Below are 12,043 nucleotides of genomic sequence, written 5' to 3'. Positions count from 1 at the left end.
ACAGGACTTAATGATGCGTCTCTGGCAAAAGACAGTAGGAAAAATCACTTAAGCGTCAATTGTTGTTCTTTCCGTTTTATATCAGATGGATTTCTCCTGTCGCTGTTGTTTTTTCCTTTCATTTTCAAATTAAGGATCACTTTGTTGCCAGGTTATTTAGTAGCCTACTCCACAACTGCATACAGATGTTGATTATCTCTTTATGGTCCGCACAGAGGTCAGAGTAATTGGTGTTATTGATGGGGTCCGTTTATTTTGGAAGTAATATAGAGGTTAAACCGCCTCTTTTCTGCCATGGGTAAGAAGTGCTGACCAGCTCAGCTTGCTTTACCTTTTTTCTTCAGTCAGTCATGTTTTCAGCTAACAACATGGCAGCTGGTGAAGATGAAAAGCAAGCCTTTCTTCCCTTAAGGATTTATCTTGGTAAGGACGAATGCATGACTTGCATTTCCAATTTTGCACAGAAACTTCCTGTTTATGGATAAGGAATGATAAAAAGATTATACAATTCAGTTGTTCTCACTGGAAATTAGGAAGACATCAGCAAAGGGGGTAATTTAGGTCTTTCGTGTGATGAAGTCACAATAACTGGGTGAATTATGGTGTCGTTTTATTGGTGCCATACAAATATTTACTTGAAAACTGTTAGCATATAGTTGAAAGAAAAAATGGGGTGTAATGATGGAAAATGTACACTTCCTTTGTAAGTTTTATGAAGCTGAACGCTATAAAAACCCCTTCAAAACACATTGTGTGATTAAGAAAACACATGGATGTCTGTTGGAAAAGTTCTTTTCTTAGGTGCGAAGTTGAATTTATAAGGTCATCCAAATGTATTCAGGAACAAAAGGTCTTAGAAAATAAGCTTCGAGTCTCTTTATCCTGTCAGATTTTAAATTGCATCTTGGTCTCACTTCAAGGTTTACGAATCACAGTAGGATCCGTCTCCGGCTTAAGAAGTCTCTCCCACATAAAGGCCTGAGTCCTTGCATCTAATGTTTAATCGCTCGATTCCTTCTGCTGGGTAAAACAAAACAAAGTCAGGGGTAAAACAATATTTCCGTTAAATATGCTGCAACTCCAACGTGGCCTTAAGGCTTTAATCCTTGCAAAGAAGGCGGCTTTCAACGGATGTTTTAATGAGAGTTCTTAGTCCAAAATCAACCGTTAAAGGCTAAAGGTAAATGTAAAACTATAGGTTCCAAAACAGTTCTGTTCATCTGCAAAAACAAGCCATATAGCTGTCAGATAGGATTTCTTTAATCCTATTTTTATTGTTTTTTATCCTTGGGGTCGGAGCTTTAGAAGCCTGTATGATTCTTTTTCTCATTAGAAGTGGTTGCATGAACGCTAAAGTTCTCTGCCTTAGTTTAAACAGCTATGGTCACTGGCAGGCAGGGCCGAGTTTTGCATTTCTGTGCACCAATCAGGTTTTAAAAACGTGTAAAGAAAAATGCGATGGCAGTCACGATGTCGCTATAAATCCAATCAAACCCTCCCACACAGTCTTAACAAATGAGGATGTTAAGCAGTATCTTTAAAGCGATTCTTACGTAAGACACTTAACATTTGAAACGTTCCAGGGGTTCTGTGAAAACCAACCAGCATCCAGGTGTTAATAAAACTGTTATCGCTGCCAGTTCTTCTAAGTACCCTTTATGTAACGTGTGTTTTTGTAACACTTTTAATGGCAACATTTGGTTTGCAGACGTCCCACAGCCAGAAAAAGCCTTTAAGAACTGGCTCCTACAAGGTGCTGCGTAATCTCCCCATGAGCCCTGAGATCAACAGCATCTCTCAGACCATCTTGCTTTTTCCGCTACTGAGCTGTACAATACTTTATTTCAATGCCACTTTAGGCCCCATGATACCACACAGATCACTGCTGAGCTTTTACAATCTACAGTAAAACTTTACACACACATATACATATAGCCCTATATTATAATGAATGATGTTTTAGCTCATTGTTGTACTGTAGTTTAATGGATGGAGAAGCATTGTTGCTGAGTAGTAACGTGCTTTTGTATCATTTGTTTAAAACCGTTCGTTCACCCACATTCAGATAAAAAGCTCTGTCTTATCAGTAAAGAACTACTTGAGGAAACCTGTTAGCAGGTGATGAGAAAGCCTGTTAAATATTTAAAGCTACAAGCCCCAAATGATTAGCATTACCTGACCCTGTCCTATCATCATGAAATGAAAGTCATGTTATTTGAGCTTATTAAGCGTTTGTAATGATATTGTGTTTTACAGGACTATGCTGTTTCCACTGTGCCTGTGCTCGAAGGCCTGCACCTGAAGAGCTTCTGCAGCATGGGAGGACCAGGCCTTATTGTAATCGGCTCCAGTGAACCAGCACAGAAAGCCCTCAAAGTATGGAGCTTGTGTATGTGTGTTTATGTATGTACACCGTAACTATGCTCTCCCTAGCTGTAGTCATGGAAACCTGTGAATTGATGTATTGGAAGTCTTTTCTTTACTTTGACGCACATTGAAGTAGTGGATCCTTTTTCCTTTTTTTTTTTTTTGTTTCATCGTTTGGTTGACATTCTGCTTGATCCGTTAGTATGAACAACCCTGAAAGAATAACGCGACAAGACAGGACATTGCACGTGTTGATTCAGAGCAGACTCCCTTACTTACAGTTTGTTGGCGGCTTCCCACTCCAGGCACATTGAAACCACCTGTCACCTAAATCCATCCCCATTAATTCATATTCTCAGCTAATCTGCGGGGATTGCCCCTGGCGCTCACACTCCAGCTTCAATTACGACTGTATTGTCCTTCCATTAAACAGCTTGAGCTCATTACTGCATAAAAGGCTCCTGTATCGATCGAGCTCCAACAACAGAAACCTGGGGACCGCCAAGACCGAACAGAGGAGACGGCTTACACCCCGACAGAGACGGATCGCTCGTTTGCACCGAGAGTGCAATAAATCTCGGCCCATCCCTCCCATGGAATTATCCCCCAAAATTCCCAAACATTAGCATGTGAACTTTTGCAGTGGCACAAACAAGAGAAATTCAGCGAAATGTGTATTTACACAACACAAAGGCAGGCAGTGTATATATAATTACATAAGTATGAAGACTTACAGGCAAGCACATACACCTTTGGGCTTGACAGGTTCCCTCTGGCAGTATTCCTCATTTGCCTTCTAGTATGATATCTCCCCCTGCTGGCTCAGTACTAAACAGAGTTACTGTAAATCAAGCAAAAGTCGTTTAGTGTATCTCAGAGAACATCAGGCAGCTCTTCCTAAGAAGGCTGAAGTACTCGAGAGAAGCACAAGGTTGGCCCTGTTGGTTTTGTAAGCATGTTTGCATTGCTAAAGTGTTCCCAGGAACCTATGCATCATTGCATAATAGAATTAATTTATAATCCAGTGCCAGCTCATTAAGATTCCTGCCTGTTTGATCACTCCAGTAATTAGCTACTGGGGCGAAGAGTGGCCGCTAGCGAAACTTAATGACAGACTGCTCGCTTTCTAATTATGGCTTACGTCACCCTCTCTCTCGCAGCAATTAGCTCCTGTTTTAAAGGGCCTTTAACAGCCCTGGATTTGTAATTAGATAATGTTCTTTGTGTGAGGGAGAATGAGATCTTATGAATGCAGATTTAATGAATCCAAACTGTTCGTTTGGGATGTAGATGCAGCTCTTCTGGCGACGAGGCTCCTTGTCGAATGCAGCAGACACTTTGTGCAAATTAAAGTTGGAGCCCAGCTAATTCATTCTGTCTTTAGGGAGCTGCGCTTTGCTGGCGTTCAAGAAAATTTGGACCTGCCCTTATTTTTATTACGGGGTTGAGTAACGCATTACTCATTTGCAATCACAAAATAGCATCGACGATCTGTAGTTTGTATTTTGGCTATGCTCAGGAAGGCTGAGCGCACCGCGTATCTGTGTTTCGCAGAATGACCGGATGGATTTCATCATCCATCTGTTGCTGTCACTGTCAAGCTTTTCTCATGAAGTCATCATCCCAAAATACAGCCTGTGTCAGAGGCTGCAGCACCCTTTCCCTGTAATCTCGCACTACCCCCCTCCTTCCTACAGCAGACTGCCCGGCAGGCTGTAGATCATCAGTGGCCCCTTCACCCAGCCTAGCTTGATTCATGAGCTCATTGCTCTCTCTTGGTCAGAGTCTGATCTTCACCTCAAGGATGCTTGCACGCTTGAATTTTATAGATAATGAGGTGACGGCATGGTGAAGGTTCTGTTGGAGATTTTTTTTTTTGATGGCCAAATCCAGTGTTGGAGAATGTAGGTTCCAGATTTGGATTATTTATATATTGAAGCTTTGTTTCTTGTTCTGTTTCTCCCATACTACATACTTACTCCATACCACTGTTACCATGTAAAACAGTCATAGATAAAAATCTAGAGCTAAGTTGACTTTATATCACCTCAGAACCATGATTGTCCGAACAACATTGAACAGCAATCCACCTGATAGCTGTCGCAATATTTTAGTTTGAGCAAATATAAAACTTGGCATTACTATCTAGTCCAGGGGTGTCAAACATAAGGCCCAAGATCCAGAATCGGCCCGCCAGGGTTTGGAAAAAGTGGTTTTATAGCTTTTCCTCCCCCATGTGCATATCAAAATAAATAAGTAAAAAATCCAAAGCAAAAAACCCAGATTTTTACTCAGTAAGAAAAAAACAAAGAAAAACAAAAATGTAATAATTACAGGACAGTCTGCGCCGTGTACTAACAGAACGTTTTCTGTAAATTTAAACAATTATTTCTTATTCTTATTCTTATCATGTAGCGAAAACAAGACATATCAGTGGAACTGTACTTCTTTTTCTGGCTGTATGTGGCCCATAATGTAAAACAAGTTTGACACCCTGATCTAGACCTTCACAGCATGTTCTAGGTTTCCTCTTGTGATACCACTGTGTCCCTGAATCAGCTGTAGACACCGATAGCAGCAGCCTTAAACATTAGATAAATGTCATCTGAAATTTCCTGCATCCTCCCCCTGCGTTTCCTTTTTCTGTGTACTTTTCCACTGAAAACATTACACTGCAGCAATAAAATACTAGACCAGTAATACCAAACATTTATGGTCCATCAACAGGAAGCAATTTCAGTCTCATTTCCTGTCCAGATCTGGAAGCTGCATCAAGTAGTATTTGTCTTGTGCGTGATGCCACCGCTCAGTGAAAAGCAGTATTGCATAAGTTTTAAGCAGTTTCTGGGAAGGATTGCTAAAGTGAGCATTAGAAATGTTCACACCAGGTGCCAAGATAAAGATTCTGCTGATTCCCACATAAGGTCCTGGAAATTGTTGGTGTTTTTCTAGACTGCTCAGGTTTGTCATTGCCCCAGAGGGATTTTATTACCATCCAGTAAATATTTAGTTCGAGTAGCTTTTGAATGACTACATTTTGCTGCCCAGTTACCACTCTTGTGCATTAGCTGGACCTCAGCCATTGTTCGAATTAAGTCTGTGTCGATTGACTGTAGTTTAACACTTGGTGAAGATCCAGAATGACGACGTTAAAAGCCACTATTGTGTAAAGGTATCTAGGATAATTTCCCATACGTTTCAGTTCTTTAGGCTTAAGATTTGATTCAATTAAAGAATCTTTAAGTTTAGAAAAACACAAAAGAGGTCTGCCCCCTATATTGATTGGCTGCAGCGTCTGGCAGTGAACAGAAAACCAGCTGTTTCATTAGTCAGGTGAGGATTTAATTGAATTTCATGGATCAAAATTTTACATGAAACATGAGGAAATCTTGCTGTATGTCATTTCCCTTATGCGCATATTTCCCCTTGAATTTAATGAGAAAATGAAGAGTAAAGCAGGAACAACTGGGATCTTAGGTGGAGTCGACATTTTACTCACTCTTAATACTCGCGTGTGTCACAGACCGTGTTGGCCCTCACCCTATGGACTTGAGTGTTTTCATTTAGGGCAGTTGCAGTCACATGACACTCCCACGAGTGACCTGGGAATGTCTGATTACGCATCTGCCGACATATGTGCGCACACTGCTGTGCTTCGTCCCGCAGCCCTGCGCCCAGGAGTGCCATTTGTGGCTGATGTTTTACCATTTGTACCATTTGTAAATAGAAAAACTCGTTATAGCTGATAGATGTACAAAAACAGTAGCTTTGTTGGCAGTTTAGTGTACTTTTATAATGCAGCAGTCATAATATTACGCAGTGAAATCTTTTTTTATACCAACTCTGTTGATATAAACAGTGGTTACTTAATGTGTTTGCTTTACATGCTGCACCTTCTAGAGATTTCATGTCCATTTAACAATGAATCTCTTAAGTTTTCTATTGGCTCTTACTAACTGCACACTTGTTTCTCTCTTTACCCTGACCAAACAATGATGGTGCTGCCAGAAACCCTAACATGTGTCATTTCCTGTGTCCTGAATACTTTCCCAGGAAAGCACTTAGAACAGCACATTTGCTGTTTGGATAGGAATAGGTGACTATTCACACTGGAAAAAGGTTGATTTTCTTTTTCTGTGAGTAGTGTGAGTATATTTGACTTATAATGCAATGGACATAATAAAACGTTCAGAGTAATGTATATTTCTATATAATGGTCTTGCAGTAATTGACCTTTTCCAATTTCTATATATGCCTTTGTCTTCCCTGGTGCAATGGATCCTGTCAGTGGGAAGTGAAATGAAAACATCTACAGCCACAAAGCCCACTGTGCTCACAAAGCACCAGTTTTTCTCCCACATTTGTAGTAGTGTGTCATCGCATTTTCTCACAGTCACTCCTCTAAACCTTTATGTACGTCAAGCAGACGTCACACTTTTTGGATGCAGTGCAGTGGCCTGTATGTAATTGGAGATTATCGAAATTTCAGGAGCAGGACCACGCCTCCAAACACACTCCTTCCGGTTCTCATCTATATAGGTTCCGCCAGTTCTGCCAGCTGTTCATCCTTGTTTACGTGCCCCTCCCTCCCCTTTTCAGTTCTTTAACTTCTTCACTTCTATTTAGTACATGGGGATCTGCCAGGTCCAGGAGCCGTCGCCAGTCCTCTTCGAGGCCTTCCCCAAACCGCAGCTCAATTCATGTCCAAGCTTTCGCCTTTACCTACTAAAACGCTGCCAAAACTAAAATGAGGACGTGGGCCCAGCTAGTGATATAGATAGATAGATATGTGTATGTGTATATATATGTTTGTGTGTGTGTATGTGTATATATATATGTGTGTATGTATGTATATGTATGTATGTTTAATTCAGGGGAAAAATCTCCCTTCTCAAAATATTTTTTCTGAATGTTGACATTTTTTTTTTCACTAACCTTCCCTCCCTTACCCGTCTCCAAGGTAACCATCTGCAGATGTTCTGCTCATAAACATTAAGAGGCACCTGCCTCTCCTCTGGTCATAACATCCTCACCCGCCGACTTCCACCTGGCAACGCGAGCGTCTTCTCAGCCCCCACCGCCGGTCCCACCTTCAGCTCCTTCAGATTACATAAATAACATGACATCTGCTGAGAAAGAATGTCTATCTGCTCCTGTGTTCTCCATTAACCCACCCGGCCCCCTTCCCCCCCAGGCCCCTGTGGCGGTTTGGCCAGCAGAAGGATGTGGCGCTGACTTTTGGTATTGAGGCCTCGCTTCTGAATCAAAATCTCTCATGGCCTGGCTTGTGTCTGTCTTTCTGAACATTATGTGGACTTTCACTTATGCATTTGCCTCAAAGTCTGTTTCCTGTCATGTCTTCTCACTCCCAATTGCGTAGATAATGCAGCAGATGAGTGACCATCGCTACGACAAACTGACAGTACCCGACGACCTCGCCGCCAACTGCATCTACATGAACCTGCCCAGCAAGGGACACGTGCTTCTACACTGCACAGCAGAGGAGTTTCCAGAGAGTGCAAAGGTGCTTTTCCCCATCCACATTCAGCAACTTTGTATCACTGACGATAAAGCACATTCATCCACAATCCTGGCAGGAAGGACCACCGTCAGAACAACCAAATTGGTTTAGCGATTTAGATTTAAGGAGCACTTGTCTTTGTTGTTGTTCATCTTGTCCAGGCCTCTGAGAAAAACAACTGGGGAAAGAAACCCTACAAAAGCTACATGGTTGTTTTAGTGGACCAATGCAGGCTAACCGCAGCCAGAGCTGTAATTTCTTTTTAACAAAAGAACCTGCAGTTAGATGAGAAGTGTCCTTTGTGAGCATCAGACCGCAGGCTAGGAGCCAGAGACATTGAGGTCTTGTTTTTCTCAGAACTTGAGCAAAGTTGTTCAAATCAGCTGCTGTAACAATTGGTTTATTATCATTGACAGGTTCAATGACTTCCAGTTTTACTGTTTTGGTTCACTCTGGCCTTTTTCAAATGTAAAGTGTTAAATCCACTGTGGCTGCCCAGCAACAATCAGCACAAACAACATAATATGCAGCCAGCTGGTGAGCGTCGCAGACTTCATAGACCAACATTTCTCTCCCGAAAGATCAGGACTAATTGCCCTTTGAATATTAGACTTCTATTCATCAAATATATTGCAAATAAAACGTCTTTGACAAACTTTGAGAAACTGTGTGGGCTCAGCGGCTGTCTCGCCGTGTACATTTTCACTACACGGATACACACAGCTACGTGCTTTCTCAAATATCTCTGAAACATGCAGTGACCTACTTACATGCTGTTTATTTTTCAAGATGTGCCTTTCACCCGTTACACGTACTTGCTACAGTCGCTTGACGTGAATGACATGTTATTGTCTCACCTCCGTCTCTTTGGGGTTTGGACAGGCTGAGCCGTAACTGTTATTTAGATGCTTTGGGGTCATTCCACATCACAACAAGTCAAAAGAATTCTCACTGGATTGAACCTGGCAACCTGCAATCTGCAGAGACAGTACTCAAACCTCAAAATGTACTCTGTGGTTGAAACCTCAACCTCCGCCAGCTATTTTTAGAAGGAAAAATTCACCAAATTATGCGTCTTTGGACTAGAATCCACAGTGAAGACTTTTGTCAACAAGATTAACTGAGGGAATTCAACTTGAACATAATAAAATCTTGAGCATATCATACTTCCCTTTTTGAAAGCACATATTAACAGAACATTTGGAGCACTATTTGAGATATGTATGCTAGTTCCATGAACCAGTTTCCTTTCAAAGGTTCAAATTCTTCAGAAATTGACCTGGAACACAGTTTTGGCTCCAAAAACTGTCTTTTTAGAAATTGTAGCCTGAAGAGAGTGGAAAAATATTAATAGCACAAGATATAACTTCTACTGCTTCTTCTTTTGGCTGTTCCCTACAGCAGATCATTTACGTCCATCTCACGCAATGTCTAGCATCCTTCACTACCACACCAGCCCTCTGCATATCCTCCTTCACGGCATCCATGAATCTTCTTTGTTGTCTTCTTCTTTTCCTCCTGCCTGCCAGCTCTATCTTCAATACCCTTTGTCCACTGTATCCACTATCCCTCCTCTGTACATGTCCAAACCATCTCATCCTTGCCTCTCTGACTTCTAAGTAAAATCTGAGCATCTCATCCTCCTGTTTTTTGGGTTCGCCACAATCTCCAAGCTATCCATCAAAGCAGATCTCACTACCATCTTCTAAACCTTTCCTTTCACTCTTGTCTTGCCTCTACTGACTTTCATCCCTCTTCTCTCCAGAGCATACCTCAACCTCTCCGGAATCTCTTCCACCTGCTCTCTGCTCTCACTACAATCACAATGCTGTCTCTAAACGTCACAGTCCACAGAGATTCCTGCCTGAACTTATCTGCTAACATGTCCATTACCAATGTAAACATGAAGGAGCGCAGAGCTGAAGTAATCCCACACCCACCTTAAACCCATCCGTCACTCTTACTACTACACACCTCACCACTGTTTCACTCTCCTTATAAATGTCCTTTCCAGCCTCACATACTTCTTTGTCACTCCTGACTTCCTCATGCAGTACCACAGTTCCTTTCTTGGCACCCTATCGGTTGCTTTCTCTACATACACAAAGACATAGTGCAGCTCCTTCTCTGTACTTTTCCATCAACACTATCAAAGCAAACATCGGGTCTGTAGTGCTCTTTCTCAGCATGAAGCCATACTGCTGCTCACTGATCATCACCTCTCTTCTTAACAACTCTTCAGCTTCAGCAGCTCTTTCTCATATCTTTATAGTATGGCTCATCAACTTTATCCCTCTGTGATTACTACAGCTCTGCACATAACCCTTGTTCTTTAAAATGAATATCAGTACACACCTTCTCAAATCTCCATTCATGCTTTCAGTCTCCGAGAGATAATACAAGCCGTAATATAGCAAGGGCAGTTTTATCTGAACTGACTATCCTGTCTAGTACAGTTCCCAGGGGAACTTGTTGCTTGTTCCCTCAGTGAGATGTAGAGATTTGTCAGCACAATTACCAAGACACTGCAAGATGTCTGCTGCTTTCTGATTCTAAACACTGTCTGGCCTGATCTCCGGTCTATTTTTAGTTGGCTCGTGAAGTTACATAATAGTTCCACATCAACAAAGGCAGGGGGTCATGAGAGAGGATTGGTAGGGTCGGATGGGGGTGGAGATGGGGCACCTTTAACGGTTAGTGCTGGCAGCTGCTGTTGAGGGCTCTGTTTGGACACATCGAAACTAAGCAGACAAAAGGTCCGGTGAAATATAGCAACTACTACTTTGCTGAGACCATGCCACCCTGACCCAGCATATAAATCTCAACTGAAGTAATGAGAACTCAGCTGGAAATGATCAAAAAAAGAGAGACTTTGGTTTCAGAGGTGCTATAAAGAGCAGAGGATTTAGTGATGTTATGTTGGGAGAATACTGTGAAAGCTTAATTTTCCCTGAGTTATGTCTGATTATATGGTCTAAACTTAAGATGTTTTTGAGAGGCAGTTCTGCTTGGTTACTCCAGGATTGTTTTCCAGAGGGAAAATCATTCTAACTTTAGTGACCTCAAATGTATTTCTTTATCACTCTCTTTCCCCATGAAGCTTTTATTTCATTTTATTTTTATTTGACTTTGTCTTTATTTCTACCTTTACAACTTTGGGTCAGGTTTCCAATAAGTGCACCCATTCATATTCCCCACAATTCTAGTGCATTGATCAAACTGTATTATTAGCTTTAGCAATAGGCTAAGTTGTCTGTTGTATTCACTGACGACACTTGTCAGCATGTTGCTTAGTTTAAAGCATTGCTGCCATGCCTGTAGACCATAGACTGTATATAAAAGATGGAGCTAACCATCATCACTCCCTGGGTTCTGAGCCTTTACTTCAGCATTTTATCTGTGACAATATTGTGGGTTTCTTCTTTGTTTGTTTGTTTGTTTGTTGTTTTGGGGGATGGGGGTAGCAATGTTTCATCAAAAGGCTAAAGTGCCAAGTTATCAGCTAATGTTGTCAAGTAAAACCTGTCTCGATAAACTGCAGATACTTGCTAAATAGTCCTAAGTAAATCCGTAATTATAAAGCCCTAGAGATGGGTTGTCCACTATTTGGCAACTAGTGATAGCACGGAAAAAATCTGTATTCCCTAACCACTTGTTGAATGGGTGCTGGAGGTTGCTGACAGTTGATAGATAATTGTTCACAAAGAGCACCAAAAACCTCCTCATGATTACTTTGGTCACAAGCAGATTCTAGCTGTTGTAGCTTGCTTGGAAGATGCCGACTTTATGCTTGCTAACTGCTACCCAAACAGTAATAAAGCTTGAAAAAGTGCAATACAAGCCAAAAATGAACAACAATGTGAACGTTTTGAGTCACCATTGCAGCCACCATGTTTACTTTGAAGGGGAACTGTCTGTTTCCAGCTTTTGCTGCACTTTTTGACAGCAGTTGCTTTACAAACCACTCTGCCTCTTCCCTGCAAACCATGAGCAACCTCGGCAATCTGCTAACGACCAAAGCAACAGGAAGGATGTATTTAGCACAGAACTGTATGTTTCATCTAGTGACTACCAGCATACTTTAGCAACTCACAGCCAACAAATTGGGAGATAGAAATTTTTCTCATGTGGTTGGCAGATGGTTACAGACTGGTC

The 12,043-nt window shown here is 41.6% G+C and overlaps 1 protein-coding gene across 5 annotated transcripts in view; it reads left to right on the top strand.

The window, feature by feature from the left end:
• Positions 1 to 12,043, top strand: part of ddah1 (dimethylarginine dimethylaminohydrolase 1) — an 82,674-nt gene that overhangs the window by 68,121 nt on the left and 2,510 nt on the right. For all 5 annotated transcript variants that reach the window (XM_076876087.1, XM_076876088.1, XM_076876086.1 and 2 more), the window contains 2 exons: positions 2,257 to 2,376; positions 7,748 to 7,891. In XM_076876087.1, coding sequence (XP_076732202.1) covers positions 2,257 to 2,376; positions 7,748 to 7,891 — 264 coding nt within the window. The remainder of the gene's footprint in view (positions 1 to 2,256; positions 2,377 to 7,747; positions 7,892 to 12,043) is intronic.

Source organism: Maylandia zebra, linkage group LG17, assembly GCF_041146795.1.
Source record: "Maylandia zebra isolate NMK-2024a linkage group LG17, Mzebra_GT3a, whole genome shotgun sequence".
NCBI lineage: Eukaryota > Metazoa > Chordata > Actinopteri > Cichliformes > Cichlidae > Maylandia > Maylandia zebra.
The sequence above is the reverse complement of the archived record's forward strand: the minus strand, read 5'-3'. Positions and strand labels throughout refer to the sequence as shown.